The 16,710-nt window shown below is 41.8% G+C and overlaps 4 protein-coding genes across 5 annotated transcripts; 3 read left to right on the top strand and 1 right to left on the bottom strand.

The window, feature by feature from the left end:
• Positions 1–310: 310 nt before the first annotated feature.
• nxnl2 (nucleoredoxin like 2) lies at positions 311–2,298 on the bottom strand. The gene is made up of 2 exons (XM_079289559.1): positions 1,763–2,298; positions 311–1,218 (listed from the first exon to the last, which is right to left on the bottom strand). The coding sequence occupies exons 1-2, from the start codon at positions 2,062–2,064 to the stop codon at positions 1,050–1,052; spliced, it is 471 nt and encodes a 156-aa protein (XP_079145685.1). The 5' UTR covers positions 2,065–2,298; the 3' UTR covers positions 311–1,049.
• A 1,246-nt stretch (positions 2,299–3,544) lies between these two features.
• gng10 (guanine nucleotide binding protein (G protein), gamma 10) lies at positions 3,545–4,992 on the top strand. The gene is made up of 3 exons (XM_079290111.1): positions 3,545–3,696; positions 4,581–4,708; positions 4,801–4,992. Exons 1-2 carry the CDS (start codon positions 3,616–3,618, stop codon positions 4,704–4,706), a joined length of 207 nt encoding a protein of 68 aa, XP_079146237.1. The 5' UTR covers positions 3,545–3,615; the 3' UTR covers positions 4,707–4,708; positions 4,801–4,992.
• A 2,006-nt stretch (positions 4,993–6,998) lies between these two features.
• On the top strand, positions 6,999–12,516 carry btc (betacellulin, epidermal growth factor family member). 2 transcript variants are annotated; one of them, XM_079289221.1, is made up of 5 exons: positions 6,999–7,254; positions 8,066–8,173; positions 9,685–9,805; positions 9,975–10,121; positions 11,226–12,516. In XM_079289221.1, exons 1-5 carry the CDS (start codon positions 7,215–7,217, stop codon positions 11,371–11,373), a joined length of 564 nt encoding a protein of 187 aa, XP_079145347.1. In that variant the 5' UTR covers positions 6,999–7,214; the 3' UTR covers positions 11,374–12,516. The 2 variants fall into 2 exon arrangements, with proteins under 2 accessions (XP_079145347.1, XP_079145346.1); XM_079289220.1 differs by having other exon boundaries at positions 11,217–12,516.
• Positions 12,517–15,043: 2,527 nt separating this feature from the next.
• On the top strand, positions 15,044–16,533 carry rxfp3 (relaxin family peptide receptor 3). The gene is given in 2 exon segments (XM_079289502.1): positions 15,044–15,567; positions 15,570–16,533. Coding segments are annotated over 2 exon segments (1,218 nt in total). The 5' UTR covers positions 15,044–15,158; the 3' UTR covers positions 16,379–16,533.
• Positions 16,534–16,710: the final 177 nt, after the last annotated feature.

Raw genomic sequence — 16,710 nt, 5'->3', positions numbered from 1 at the left:
TCTGAAGACTCGCAGCATTTGATATTACAAAGCAGACCTTTGCACGCTCATCATAATGGCATCATGCCTGTTGGATGTTTCATATACAAAGTGATAACAGCCTTGTCAGCGAGCACGAGGGGGGGGGGGGGGGGGGGGCAATTAGGACCAAGGATGTGAATGTGCCAGCGTGTTGGAAACAAGGTCCCGCAGGCTTTCTGCTTCTTAACGAGGCAACGGGGAATTATTCGGTTTGTTCCTAAAACACGGGACGAACACATTAGAAGAGACGTGTGAGATAAAACAAATGACAATAAATCTCAGAATGAATATATATATATATATATATATAGAGTGTAATAATAATAATAACCATCTAAACTCATATAAAATAAAATATACAAAAATACACAGGCAGCTCAAAGTAGAACTACAAGTCAAACCTTAAATGTACAAAAGCATGTTAAGATATCTACTTAATAAAGCAAGGTTTGCCCGCATGTTTCGTGAGTGCACAAGCTTATAAAGAACGTATGAATAGATTTCTGAAGAAACTGAAGTAGCTGGCGTGTATTAGTAAACGCACAATTTCCATGAAGCAAATCTTTTTTTTTTTTTTTACATATGAACCATAGTGGGTATGCCTGAGGTTTGTCTTTAATGCATAGGATGTTTAAAGAAGGGTTTCCAACCCTTTTGAACCCTTAAAACTAATCCACATCTACTCGTAAACAACTCATTAAAGCAGGATTCATGAGCAATCCAACCACAGTTAGATTTTTCCTTCTCATGTCGTTTCATTCAAAGGATTTTAAGAAGTCAATTATATTCTTTGATGGGAAAAAAAAAGAAAAATTTTGTTAAATCTGAATAAATAAACACATTTTGTGTAACATAAATGTCATTTCCTCTTTCATATCCCTTAAATCATCTTCTGACCCTTCTTCTACACGTTGGGAACCACTGAGCTAACATGGAACTATCATATTTTGGTTTTTGTTCAGCTCTCTATCGTGGCTCCAGTAGCCCGTCGTGAAAAGAAGGTCCGACGACTTCCTCGTCTTTGCTTTCTAACCCTTAAAGTTCTGGAAGATTTCTGCAGCGTCCAGCCAGGACCTGAAGCTGGCCAGGCCCCGGTCCCTGATCTGTTTGCGGCCCTTGTCTGTGATCACGTTGCCGTTCTCCTTCACGATCACCAGTTTGGGCACCGCTGTGATCGTGTAGCGCTGCTTCAACTCACTGAGGGAGACAAAGAAAATACTTCATTACAAACAAACAACTGGGACAACTGCAAACTTATCCTGCTTTGTGGACAAAATCATCTTGAGCTTCACACAAGAGTAAATAATACACATTAACATATCGCTGACAGGCCATTGTTGCCTTCATAATGAGTACTTTTAGCTGGTAACACGTTCACCAAGTAGGACTTTCATTGTGGTATTTCTACTTTTACTAAAGTAAATGATTAACCTCAACCACTAAAAATGTGTAAATAAGACCATATGAAAACAAAAACTGTTTTTTTTAGGTTCCACTGGTCTGGTTAAACAGACCAATGGAGTCGGTCCTGCTGTTGACCCTAATCCCTGACAGGGTGACCCGTGTCAGCATTTTAGATAATCTGCAGCAGACTAATGAGCTGTTCAGGCAACACAGTGAAATCCTCAGAACAACATAACGACAAAACAAAGCAAAAGCAATTGCAGCAAAGTGTGGTTTTTGACGTAAAACAAGAGAAGAGTCACGAACTGCAACTTTTGCATCAGATTGTGAAACTCACTGCTTGTACTCGTCCGTCCAGGGCAGAGCCAGCCAGTCTCCGTGCATGTCGTGATAGTATTCAACCATGTCGTCGGTCGACTTGTCGGAGGAGACGAAAACAATCTCAAACTGAGCCGGAGGGTCGCTCTCCTCCACCAGGTCCGTGTAGAAATCGCACAGGATGGGTGTGAAGTCCCGACACGGCGGACACCATCCTGCAGAAAAGTAGATCCCCACCACTTTATTCCTCAGCGCCTCGTCGGGATCCACGAACTCGCCGTCTTTATTCACGAGTGTCCGCCCGGTGAATACCTCCACCATGTCTGCGACAGCCTCAGACACGCGTTGAATCAAAGAGTGCGACAGCTCATTCTTTCCTCGTTTTAACACCTCGGACGTTGGTTATCCTACTTCCCTGTAATGCTTACCTTTAGGCACAGCCAATCCTGTTGCTAAATCACCTGCGGACCAATGAGGACACAAGCGGACCGTGTTGTAGTTCATTAGCCATGTGGGTCTCAGTAGGGGGGAAGCTGCATTCAAACGCAGCTCGTATGCTAGTAATTCACAGTTCAGCTGCAGCACGACGTCTCGCAGCACTTTCAGGCAGCCCAGACAAGCGCATGCGCAGAGCCAATGAACATACCGACGGCTGGAGGGACGTCAACCAAGATTTCACGTGATATCATCTGGAAGTGTTCCATGTTTTGGCTTTTTAAAAGCTGTATTACTAACACATACCTTGTTTAAATCTGTTACTAAGAACAAATGAAAGCATTTCCCCTTCTCATTGTCTCTGGTTAACGTTTAATCTTTATTTGAAACAACAAAAGAAACTTTTAAAAATGTATTTCAAACACATATTTGAGTCTTGATTGTGTTCCCAGCTAATAGTAACAGACAGGAAGGTTGTAGGATGTAACCTGAACCTCATTGCTAACTAGTGTGCTTGTAAGATTGCCATGTTTCATGTTTTGAGTTAGTATATTACATATTCAATATTGAATAGGTTGTAATGTTTGAATAACCTAAATCCTAATGTGTAACTTAGACTATTTGTAAACATAGGTTTAAGCTTAATAACTTGACATTTACAACATACAGTAAACATATTGTTTATCAGGCTGAAGCGCAATCCTTTTGTTATTTTTGTTGAATTAAATTCTTGAAATTGTTATCATTCCTAATCAAGACCTTCTTCTCTGCCTCCTTTTTTCTTCCAACCGGCCTCCTCTTCCTACTTTGCTCTCTTAACTTCCTCCTCATCTTTCTCACATCCTCCCATTTGTGGAAGTAAAACAAGAGAGAGGAGGGGATCGAAAGTCTCCCCTTTACCCTTTCTCTCCCCCTTTTTCCTCCACCTTTCATTTCCTTTGTCCTTGATGCTTCCTCCTGCCATTTTCCTTCATCTTCCCTCACTCTTTTCCCCCTTTTCCCACCTCCTTTGATGCTCCTTTAATTTAACTTCCTCTCTCTCCCGTCCTCCTTGTCCGGTTCTACTTGTCTATGTCTGCCCCCTCTCTCAAACTCTTTCTCTGTATCTGTGGTGCAGTTTAAAGTTTGAGTGAAGTTAAACTGTATATTTCTTCACTGGGAAAACAGCAATGTAGAGCAAGTACACTGTCTACACTACGAGATGAATATGCCTAAATACTTGAATAAGTGTATCTGGATTTGGAGGCCATGTTTACTTCCACCTTTCCTTGTTTCTATACTGAAGTGCACTGAGGTCATTTGGAAAGAAACCCAGCCAGCCTTTCTCCTCGAGCGTTTCGCTGCCCATTAGTGCAGTCAGCTCCTGTGTTGAAAGACTGAAGGGGACTTTTTTTTTTCCAGGAATTCTTCTCTCCCGAAAAACAATTTCCTCCAAACATGACCTCTAATTCCAATTTATCCAACATGCGACGGCTGGTCGAGCAACTGAAGCTCGAGGCCAGTGTGGAGAGAATCAAGGTAAAGACGGGAGAAGATTATAAATCTAAAGAACGGGAGGGTTAAAGGTTGAATGAGCTTTTCTGCATTTGTTTGACTCTGTTTTGTTTACGTGCTTGTATTAGATTCAACACATTACAGTAGCATTTTTTTGCTTTTGTTTTATAAAATGTATTCATTTATTAGCCACCAACTTGTCTTATGACAGCACGGTCGTCCAACACTGTCTTAAACTTAAACTATTTGTTTTTGTACTCTTATTCATTCCACACACGCACCTCATACTGTTACCAATGAAACATTTCAAAATACTTGCTATAATGTCTTTGTTTTATTAATTGCTTACTTCACACACTTGCTTTACTCCTTTTAGCTTTTATCTTCTGTTCAGCTGCGTTTTACACGTTTGTTTTATTGTTGTTTTAAATGCTAATTGAACAACTGGCCAAATGTACAACATATGGAAAGCTTGTATAGGGATTTTAAAGCCTTAATTAATGAATTTATTAATTTATTAATGGTTCATAAATAACTTACGAATGCTTTATAGATGATTTACAATCCTATGAAAACGTTTTTTGGGGGAAATCCTCCTCAAGCATTGTGCTTTGTCTTTTCAGCTTCATTGGGGCGACCCCTCGTATATCGTTAATAAAAGGTTCTGTGTTTCTCACGTTCTAATAAGCCTGCAGCAAATTAACGACACAGCTAGTTAAAAATACAAAGCAAGTTTGATGCTGCAGCATCAAAACATTAGGAAACTATGTTCTTATTAATGGCATAAAGCATGAGTAAATTATTCATTAGCCATTCAAAAAGCCATTAATTCATAACTATCAATCCTTTATACAGAAATATATCAGTAAGTACCATATAAATACATGTGTCCCTGATTGTTTCCCCAGGTGTCCCAGGCAGCTGCAGAGCTGCAGCAGTACTGTCTGCAGAACGCAGGCAAAGACGCCCTGCTGGTGGGAGTCCCCACGGGCAGCAACCCCTTCAGAGAGCCACGCTCCTGTGCTGTCGTGTGAAGGTCCGTTTACATGAATTGTAGGTAACATGTTTTTGTAATATGTCGGAATTTGAAATCGGGAATAAAAAGATTTGCATTCTTTTTTTTTGCAGAGGAAGAGGATGTGGACACAGCTGTGGTGTCTCACTCACACAGGAAAAATAATTCCATTTTGTTTGTAACCATTTTTATTCATGTGTGTTTCTTTTTAAGAAAAGCTAGATATGCTTTTACAAACAGTTTTTTAAATAAATGTCTTGTTTTGCTACAGCAATACAATTATTATTATTTTTTTTACACATTAAAGGGCATTACAGAAACTGCATCTTAGTCTTTATTTAGATAACTTTTGGGAGCTAATCCCGCACGAGTGTGTTCTACCTTTCATACAGTGGACAGTGGAATGCTTAACAGCATTCCAACTATTATCGATGGATTTTACAAAGCGGATGTTTATAGCCGGGCTTTAAATCACGCCTTGGAATCTCTCGGTGGTGTGGCTTCCTGATGTTCAGTCTAAGTTAGGAGCACAGCCAGAGAGAGAGGAAACTGCGTCTTCCTGTTCAAAACTGCAAAGGCACTCAGCGGAGAGTCACACTTCACTTCACTCTAACGGTCCAAATTTGAGAGAATTTGGACCTTATTTACGAGCTCAAGGCCATGATTATATATGAGACACGAATCACTAGAGTGTGGGAATAGGATATTATGAATCATGTTTTATTTATAGATCTTTAGCCATGTGTCTGTTAATATTCTTCATTTGCATATATTCTGTATAAAATTCAACATATATTTGAAGATGTTGACATGCAGTTGCCAAACACAAACATTTTCCATGAGCCTAAAAGAGGTCGAGCCAGTCATGAGACAGCTCTCTACTTTGTCGTTTCCTTTTCCTCTCGGTATTCTTCTCGGACGAGTCTCAATAGTTTCCCTTAATGCCTCCTTTCCTAACAACCTTTGTTTAAACCTACACACCACACTGAGTGCATCACATGTTCCTGCTTTTTTTTTTTTAAAGTTCTCGCATGAGAATGAACAGAAACAGAACAGGATGCAGAAAATTAACATTATCTGAGAAACCAGAGAGCAATCTTGAGCTTCACTTTTGCACATCAATTTTGTAAATGTTAACCCTGAATAACATGCAAAATGTTTGAAAGACAAAATCGTTCCATACCTGCACGAGATTCTGTTCTGGAGCTTTAAATAAATGACCTGAGTGTAAAACTGCATTTTAACACATCACTTGATTCCTTCATAGAAAACTTGTTTTCCACTGCCTATCCTGTTGTTTCTCATGTTTTCTATTCCCCTAATTAAGTGGCCTCTTTCATATACCCACATTAAAATCACCAGAACGCCATGAGAGAGACGGGTTTAATCATAAACTTAGAAACCATAACTTAACACTGCGTACTGTTCAAACTAGTTATTTAATCATTAAAGGAAAGTGTCAACTTATGCCATCTGCTGGTCACGCTTAATTTCTCCCAAAACAGCCCCAGCCAGTGGAGGAAGAAGTATTCAGATACTTTACTTCACTAAAAGAAGCAATACAAGAATGTAGAAAACCCAATTACAAGTACTTTAACGATTACAAGTTAAAGAATCTTTATCACTGATTTATTGGGAGATCATTTCAAGTATTTTTACACAATATCATATTAATGCCTAATATATTATAAGCTAATCATATGTTTTGTTTGTAAAAATCCAAATTTGTAGAAGTAATTAATAACTATAGCTGTAAAAAAGCAGCAGAGTAAAAAGTACAATACTTCCTTCTGCAATGTAGTGAAGTATAAAGTAAAAGGAAATGGAAATACTCAAGTAAAGTACAGGTATTAGTTGTAACCATTTGAACTTTCACATTAAACTTTCTGTCAGGTGACTCGTACCCTGCAGGACTCAAAAGCAAACTTTGAAAACAGTTCATATGCATGTGCACGTTCCCCCAGAAGACAGCACAATGGAAAATATAAATGGACCCTGAACGGCTCTGCTGTTAAACTGTCTGTTGTTCATTGTCAATAAGCTTTCCTGCCTGCCGCTTCATTCTTAAGAGAAGGAAAGCCATGGTATAAAGGTGCAGTTGTCCTTTGAAGAGGAAATAACCTGCATAGCTTCAATGGAGTCATATTCTCCTTTAAAGGTGTGGGCGGGGAGCAGAGTTGGGTTTCAGTGCCACCCCTTTTTTGAATCCATTCCCACACATACACACACACGCACACACACACACACACACACACACACGGTAGTGCAGTCCACTCACAGTCCAGATAGACACTTTGGGCTGTGTGTGTGCTCTGGTTATAGCCTCGAGCTTTCCTGGATGACTATGAGCCTGACTGCCATCAATGAAGGACCACAATACGAAACAGCACTGGGGAACTTCCACAGCTCGTTCACACCTTTTTCAAAGGTCATCGACCTCTGAGGAAGGATTAATCCAGCTTCATCTCTGTTTGTCAATGACACTCAACTTTCACGTTCCGCACGAGCGCTTTTATCAAGTGAGGAGATGGCGAAGGTGTACAGACTCTATGCAGCGATAGTAACAGGTAAGATTGACTCTTCTTTCATCATGTTCACTTTCTCTACTTGTCGGTTGTAAGCACAGGACTGGCAGACTGACATTTACATATAATTGTTGTTTTTAACGTGTGCCTCGAGTGATAATGTTCTTCTCAAGGGACATATGGCATTGTATGAGTTTGTTTTATCTTATTTTGATTGTTGCCGCACCTTTTCATCATCCATGTGTCTTCAAAGTAATGCAGCTTTAAATACAGTGCTCTTCCCATGAGCTATATTTGTACAGTAGACTTCAGTGTTGGTTAATGATTGAATGAATACACAAGCAATAATTCGCCTGTGATAAGTAGTCATTGTCAAAACAGTTGTCCCCAACGTGGAATTAAATATGACATTACAATATCCTCATATATGTATGGATCTACCGAGTCTGTCTCTGCTCGAAGAGTGGCCAGGCCAGTTTTTATGCTTTTTGTTTAGAGCAGTGAAAGTGTGTGTGTGTGTGAGAGAGAGAGCAGGTGTGTGTGCGTGTCTGTGTGTGTGTGTGTGTGTGTGAGAGAGAGACAAAAGTGGGCGTGAACGAGAGAAATCTCCAACCCTAAAAGGCTGTCATTGTGACTCAGTAGCTCTTCTTTAATAACTCTGATTGTGATCATGGGTTTCTCCCCGTCATCTCTTCTGTAAATCCTATTATTTATGTGCAATGTGATCACAAATTGGTTAAAATGTGTTTGCACAATTGTGCACGTGCATGTATTTGTTTGTTGTGATGGTGTAGCCCGTGTGTGTGTGTGTCTGTGTGTGTGATCAGCTTTTTGTTTGTGTTTCTGGCTGCAGCTCTGGCCTTATGCAAATACTCCCTGGCAGAACGGAATGCCACCGACGAGTCTGCCAATCGAACTGAGTCCCTCTGTCATCATCATGGCAACGGAGCCAATTGCACAGGTAGATGTAGACAGGGGGAGAGGGGGAGGGGGGCAGGGCCGTGTCATAAATGATTGCTTTGAGGTTTTAAGGTGGCTGTTTCATTGCAAGATGGGCAAAGCACAGATACACAAACACACCACATTGAAACGCTTAAAAGGGGGAAAAAGAAGAGCAGAGGAATAATTAAACTGTCTGTTAGCAAATTCTCCTCTGCAGAGGCACTGGCTCGAAGTATTCACTCCAATTTCAACAAATTGGTCTTTTTTTGTTTTTGTTTGTTACAAGTGAACAAATTAAATATAACTGTCACGATCAGGCTTTGCCTTGTGTGTTCTGTGTCTTTGTTTAGCTTCAGTCTAACTCCCTTCACCTGGGGGCTAATCAAACACTCGACTTGTCAGCCACTCCCTCAGCACCGGTCCAACTCCCTTCACCTGTCCCTGATCAGTAATCAAGCTCTCCCGCATCAGCACAACTCTCCTGTCCCTCAGTCGCTCACTGCCAGGTCATAGTTTGTGTTGTGCCTGCCTGTTTGTCTTGTCCTGCTCTCGGTTCCCCACGTCTGCCTGCCCTGCCTCGTCCTGCTCGTCTCTTGTCTCGTCCTTGGATTCCCTGTGTGTGTGTGTTCGTATTTCATTAAAACCCTTTGTCTCACTGCATCGGACTGTCTACGCTTGAGTCCTCACCATGCCGCGTGACAATAACGTGTTAGTCTGTTATTTTAGGTGCTGGTTGACATTTTTTATTTTTTAGGCTAGCTGTTCTCCCGTTAAGAAAAGCTAAACTAACCAAGTTCTGCTGGCTTTAGCTTCATATTTAGCCAACGTCTCACCAAAACGCAAATAAACACGTATCCCAAACTATTCCTTTGAACTTTGTCACTGGATATTTTCCTTTCGAACAATGAGGTCATGGCAGCAAGCAAGCCTCATCTCCTGTTTCAGTGAACAACTGGAGCGCTCTCATTGATGAGAGCCTGAACAGCAGTATTCGTTTACAAGCTCGCAAAGATAGCGGCAGCTTGTAGCATAAGAAGCATTATGTGTAATGTCGGGGTCGGAAGTTCAGCATTATGGCCTCTACTAGTAGCTGTGTTAGGGTGTGTTTTATGGAGCAAGTTAGAGAGAAGAGATAGACAGGGAGACTGGCTATTGATGTGTAACTGTATCCCACCTCAGCATGTGTTTCACTTAGTGAGGAATTGTAATAATTGAGACACATGGTTAATGAGAATTTGATGACACTAGGCCTTTCCCGGCAATGCTTCACCGGGACTTCTCTTAGGATCGCATTGCAAACGGTGTATTTATACCATCAAGCCATGCCAGAAGTGAGGGTGTAAAAAGAAGCAAGCTGACAGAACGTGACACACAGAAATAGTTTGACATTTAAGCTTAACTATTCCTTTCACGAGTCATCCTTTTTTAGTTGATTAGTTCATATGCAGATGATGGAATGTTGTTAGACTGAATTGTCTGAACACAATCGTTCTGAAACTAATTGTAAATGTTGTCATTTCATTTCTCCAGCTGGCACAATAGATACAGAGCAGTGGACCGGCCACTTTTCAAAATGTCCCGAGGAACTAACAACCTACTGCATCCACGGGGAGTGTCGTTACGTTGAAGCACAGAAGGCACCGTCATGCAGGTGAGAGACGTCTGCTGGAGATAATGGTGATCAAGAAAAGTGTAACGGGAAAGAGAAATTGAAAGTCACTGGAGTTATAACAGAACAGATGAAAGAGGCAGTAGCGTTGTTTTATTGTCTGTTACATAAAATAAATGAAAGTATTTTTTCCCCCCTTTACTTGTGTCAGGTGTCAGCAGGGTTACATTGGCTCAAGGTGTGAATATCTGGACCTAGACTGGCGGATAGGAGAGAAACGACAAATCATAATTGCCTGCATCATCGCAGGGCTCGTGTTCCTCATCCTCGTCATTGTATTCATCTGCTTTTGTTCACAGTAAGCTTTTGTGCTTTAGCGACAGAAAAAAAAAGTGATTTACTGATGTACACAATGTACTAAAAGGAATAGTTTGACATTTTTGGGAAATGTGCTTATTCGCTGTCTTGACGAGAGTTAGATGAGAAATATTAATACCGCACTCCTTCCTGTCAAAGATGTAGCCAGAGCCAGGAGGCGGTTAGCTTAGCTTAGCATAAAGGCTGGAAAGAAATGGAGGTAAACAGTTTACCTGGCTATGTCCAAAGCCAATACAAATCGACACCAGCACCTCTAAAAACATAAGCCTCTCCTTAGTTTTTGTTTCTGAACGAAAAAAATGCAGTTTTTTGGGCAAATGGGTCGAAATACTACAATAACGTTGAGCCTCGGCAAGTGTCGCCACTTAGAAGAGTAGAGGCCAGTCAGAGGCTCGAATCAGCACGGTATCAAATTCGAAATGCCTTTCTTTGTTGAATTTGTGAACGAGACTATAGGTGTCATAGTTGGCAAATTCATCAAAAATGTACCCAGAATCCAAAAGTTCATTGATATAAACAGATTGTAAAATTGGTTTTCTGAATAACATAATCTTTGTCTTTCATCCTTCGTTAGCAGCGCACATCACAGAATGTTAAGCTAGGTGACTGGATGTTTGTTGCCAAAATGAACATCGGCATTTGTAGTTAACCGTTACCTCAAGAGTTCAGGCTTCGACTTTTTATCAAAGAACAGATATTTGTTTGTCTTTTGTCAAATTATTATTCATTCAGGTTTTTATATTTTGGTTTTGTATGTTTTTATCTGTTAAAAAAAACTAGATATAACATTCTAATTAGTGAGCTTTCGAGGTGCTGGCAGGTGAAGTTTCTTACCTTTGAACAGAGCCGGGCTAGCTGTTTCCCCCTATTTCCAGTCTTAATGCTAAGCTAAGCTAACCAGCTGCTGGCTCCAGCTTTATATTTAGTGCACAGATATGAGAGTGGTATCAATCTTCTCATCTAACTCTCGGCAAGAAAGTGAACAAGCATATTTTCCAGTGTCGTTGACCTGTTCATTTAACACAGAAGCATGATTATTGAACAGCTTTTGCCATTACTGCTGCGTATAAATGAGGTCTGTCAGTCGCAGGTGCAGATTGTGTTCGCGGAGGGGAAGACGGCGGGAAGAACCAAGGAACGGGACAGAGAAGCTCCGCATGATGGACACCGGCACGACAGACACGACCTTAACGGCAGACGCCGCAGAGCCACCACACACCAACACTGTATGAGAAGTGTGCGCGACCACAAGTCTGGGAATTGTTTAGACAATGAGGGATTTTGTCCTTCATGTGACAGCTGCTGGCTTTTGTCTCACAGTGACGGCAGCGTGCCTATAGGAGGTCCCTCTGTGCAGGACAGGACTGGATCCTGCACAATGGAGAAGGGACATTTGTGGATAAAGGCTGTGTTAGATCCAGCTGGGGAACAGGAGTCTGCACCCTCCTCTTAAATGGCAGCCTTGTCTGGATATTTGATGAAGCTTCAGAACAAAAGAAGACGATAAACACAAGTTGGAGGCGAGTGCTGAGCTGGACGTCTTTTTTCCCGCTGCTGTGCAGCAACAGGCGCTTGTAGCTGCTGACTGCATAGCACTCAATCAGTTGTTGCTATGTCGAAAAAGGCTGTGGCACCAGCTGGCAGCCGGCAATAACAGGTGATCAGGTTATTAGTTTGCGTGGGAGACTGAAAAAAGAGAGGAATGGGACTGTGTAAGGACACTCCACTCCACTGTCACATACATAGATCATTTAATGTATAGAAATGTGCAATATTACAAGTCCCAGCAGCTACAGAATACTGTTTCAGTATGCTGTATCTATGTGGCATGTTGTTTCCACTAGTTTAACGCTTGTAAACTGGTAAACTATTGATCTACATCATTATTTATTCCTCTATCCACAACGCCTCCATGTGAACCCACGCAGAATATTGTTACTCATCAACATTAGCAATGCAAGCAGAGCCTTCCGTGTACTACAAGGCTGCAGTTCTGGACTCCCGGGTTGGAGGAGGACAAGGAGAACTTGTGATGGAGGCTTTTTTGAACTGTATATTTGGAGCCGAGCAGCCTCCGAGCTACAGAGGCAGAACAGCCGAGCCTGTGTGTGGAGGCTCAACTGAGGTGAAAGTGCTCCACTGTATATGAGACACTTTCCAAACTGTCAGCCAATATCTACGTGTATCAATTGCATCTAAATGAAGGAAGAGGGCAGAGTCAGTGACGTCTGCTCCCGCTGTCTATATGCCACCTATCAATAAATATGTTGCCTGTATATGTGCTGGGAATTTAAATAATTTGTCCAGAAAAAGGATCAACATAAAACAGTTAAACTCTGTTGCAATGAGACCCACATTACGTAGTGTTTCTAACTCAACCCAATTTCTGAGAAAAGTTACTCAATCTGCAGACTGTTTTCATCTCATCACAGACCCATGAGCTCAAGTTCAGAAGACCACCACAGACTCATACTTCGTCACACATAAACGTCTCCATGAACTATGACAACCTTGTTCTGGTGTCAATTTTTAAACTGCAGTATTTGCAAAATGATAATTTAAACAAATGAGCAAGACATGCTGAGATTAAGTAACGATTAGGCTCCCTCTCACGTGAGCATACTTTGGTTACAGTTGTTGTGTTGCTATGGTGCTGTACAACCAGCTCGTGTCGGAGGAGCCAGCACATTCCAGTGTGAGGGTGTGAACATTATGCAGTATCGTCCTGTTACTTATTGTGACTGATTCCCTGTTGGTACAAGGGAATTATCTTCTATCTGACTTTGTCCTTGGTTCGAACACTCTTTCAAATGTATCTTATTCAATACGGGAAGATGTGAATGCATGAGACAATGGTTTCAGTGTTGGGTTAGCTGCATTTATATTTTTCACGAACCTCATTAAAGTATTGTTTTGGTCGCTGCTGGAATTGAATCCTGAAAAAGGCACTTGGCTCTATGCGTTTGTTTAGTGCTTCAACCTGATTTAATTTGACAGAAGCTAAGACCTGACTGATGTGTGCTTGGCTTCTGCTATCGTGAATTGCTTTGCCTCAAAATGCCTGAAAGAGTCGGCTCATTTCAAAATATGTGCCAAGGCAACAATGACACAAAGTATGAGGAGAATGGATTAAAATGCACCGAATACACTGAAAACACCTCGTAGAAGTTATATATCCTTTTTCTCACAACTGGGAAACAAAAGGCAGCTTTGTACTGAAGGACATCTATTCTCTGCTCTGTTTACAATACAGGTGTCAGGATCTTTGACCTAATTTCAGGTGGCCTGTGTGCCGGCTGTCTTCAAAAGAGTGACAGCTGAGGAATGCTGGAGTTTCTATATGAGGGGTGTGTCTGAAGGCTGATAAGACAAACAGATACCAGCCAGACTGATGTAGATGTTTGATTTGGAGCTGAGACTTAGTAACAAAAAAAACTCTTTCATAAACTCAGTGTGTGTGTGTGTGTGTGTGTGTGTGTGTGTGTGTGTGTGTGTGTGTGTGTGTGTGTGTGTGTGTGTGTGTGTGTGTGTGTGTGTGCTGTATCAAATCAATACGTGAATATGTGTGCAGTTTTTGTAGTTTGCATGAGTAACACTGGAGGTCAGCAGGACACCGATCACAACTTCTAAAATGCTGAACACAGACAAAAACGTAACATAACACAATTATTATGAGTTGTTTCTAATGCTTAATACTATAAAATATTTTATTTTCTACTCCATTTCTCTAACAACTCTGGTTCTAAATACTTTGCTGATTAAAGGTTTCAGAATCTTAAAATGAGCACATCATTTATGACACAGTAGATCTGTCTGAGTTACTGAATTAAACTTTATTAATTCCATCTCAACCAGATATGACATTAAAACATCTGCTATTTTAATTGCATGGCCAGGACTATATTTATCATTATAACTGCCAGAAGTAGCATGAAAATCCTCCTAAGATTCATGTGAACCAAATCAATTTTCTAGTCAAGGGACATTTTAGTCATAGAGATTTTAGGAGGCTGCGGGTAAACAGTGTCATTAGCTGTCGAGATGTCCACAAGAGGGATGATCGGGAAACCATTAGTGTGATGGCGCGTATGATGAAAACTATAACTAAAATATAATTTGCCTCATGTTGCCACTGTCTGATATGTTCAAACTGAATCTAATCAATTTTTGAGAGCATGAAAGGGAAAGTTAGCTTAGATTACATCATAATGTTCAGATTTTCTGTCGTCCATCTTTACTCTCTTAAGCTAAACTTGGCGCAGTGAGTTTGCTCCAAGCTCTCTTAGCTTTTAGTCTGATAAATAAACAATATAAATGCTCGTGTCAATAAAGGAAATATTTTTAGACCTAAACAGAAAAATTAAAACGTAAACCTTCTGAATTCAAGTTTCTCTTTTACACCACAAGACAGGCTGAAGTGTTTTGTTAACTTATGATAAAACAGACTTCAGTCTAACTAAATAGACACAAAATAAAACTCACCAAATGAGTATTTGTACTGTTATTTTAGTCAGCAGCTCTGATTCGTTGGGAATAAATCCTGAGTTCACAGAGTAAGATGTGTTTTTGGTGTTAGTCAAACCTGTGAAACGTCTCTCTAAATAATTAGCTCTCCAACACATCCCAAAACTGGCAGAAATGGGGGCTTTAACACAGAGTGTGTGTCAAAATGGTCAAAGAAATGTTTTTCTCCCTGGTTACAATCTTGCTTGCGCGAGATATTCTTTGCGGAGTGATGTGAAAACGCTCGCAATCATAATATGCGTGCGCAATGCCTGCACTATACTGGCGCTCCTGCTTCACCCAGTCGCTTTCTCAAGGGTGGAGAGCTGATACGCGCATGAGAAAAATTGGTGAGCATCACTGATGAAAATCGTTGTCACCTGTCAGGGATACTCAGCAGTTATTTTATTTCGATTCACAGAAAACCTGCACCTTTTTTCACATTATTAACCTGAAATCCACGAGGATTCGGAGGCATGACTTTAGGAAACATCCTCGGGGATTCAAGTTAAAAATGTCAGGGGACACTAACTACGAAACCTCAGCAGGGATAGTCTATGCTGCAAACACCAACCTCAGTTGCATTTTCAACACGACCAACAGCTCCGACGGTGACTTCTTCCACCTGTCAGACTTCAACAAGACAGATCTTGTGGGAGATGGCGCCGCTGTTGTGAGGATTATAATCTCTGTCATTTACTCGCTGGTGTGCGCGCTGGGTTTGGTTGGAAACGTACTGGTTCTGTACCTGATGAAGTCTAAACATGTGTGGAAAAAATCCTCCATCAACCTCTTCGTAACTTGTTTGGCGCTGACGGACTTCCAGTTCGTGCTGACTCTGCCGTTCTGGGCGGTGGAAAACGTGCTGGACTTTACGTGGCTTTTCGGCAAGGCGATGTGCAAGATAGTCTCCTATGTGACGGCTAGAACATGTACGCCAGCGTGTTTTTCCTCACCGCTATGAGCGTGACGAGGTACTGGTCGCTCGCCTCTGCGCTCAAGGGCAGGCGGCGGCGGCCACACTGCTGCCCTGCGCGGTGCATCACCGTTTTCATCTGGATCGCCGCTGTCTCCGCCGCGCTGCCGCACGCGGTTTTCTCCACGACCGTGAGCGTTTCCAGTGAGGACTTGTGCCTTGTCAAATTCCCGGAAACCAACGGAAACGCGCAGTTTTGGCTGGGACTGTATCACTCTCAGAAAGTGCTGCTGGGTTTCGTGTTGCCGCTGGGCATCATCTCAGCCTGCTACCTGCTCCTTTTACGCTCCATCACCACCAAAAACATCAACACCTCGAGCGCCAAGCGACGCGCGAAGGTCACCAAGTCTGTCACCATAGTGGTCTTATCCTTTTTCCTCTGCTGGCTGCCCAACCAGGCGCTGACAGCCTGGGGCATCCTCATTAAACTCAACGTGCTTCACTTCAGTTATGAATACTACAACACGCAGGTGTACGTGTTCCCCGTGTCCGTGTGCCTGGCGCACTCCAACAGCTGCCTGAACCCGATTCTGTACTGCCTGATGAGGCGGGAGTTCAGAAAAGCGCTGAAAAAACTTTTCTGGCGGATGACTTCGCCGACAATAAGGCCGATCACGGCCACCACGAAGCCAGCGATGGACGATCAAGGGCCCGTCCTGGTCCCCGTCAGCGCGCCCGAGGAGCCCGCTGTTGTGTTCTATCCTCCGGGGGCTGTTATGTACAATGACCGGCGAGATCTGCCTCAAAACAGCACGTAGGCCTGTAACTTAAAGTGCCACATGGACATTTTTTTTTTCGTCTTTGATTGTTATTCATATGTTTATTGCTGCTCCAGGAAAGCCGGAGTTCGAGTTGGATCTGCGTTTAAAAAAGGCGAGAAAAGATCAGTAAATGTCATATGACCACATCTCAGTTGTTCACATGCATGTTCTTGTTATTCACAATCAGAGAGACATTTATGTTGTGCAATGAAGACAAACAGTATTTTGAATGTGCCAAGTCAGTCCAAAAATGTAAAAAAATAAATAAATAATAACAATGTGCAAGTAAAGTGCATCTACAATATGTGAGACAGTTGCTGTCCCTTGTA

Source organism: Melanostigma gelatinosum, assembly GCF_949748355.1.
Source record: "Melanostigma gelatinosum genome assembly, chromosome: 18".
Taxonomy (NCBI): Eukaryota; Metazoa; Chordata; class Actinopteri; order Perciformes; family Zoarcidae; genus Melanostigma; species Melanostigma gelatinosum.
Note: the sequence above shows the minus strand (reverse complement) of the source record. Positions and strands in the feature narration are given on the sequence as shown.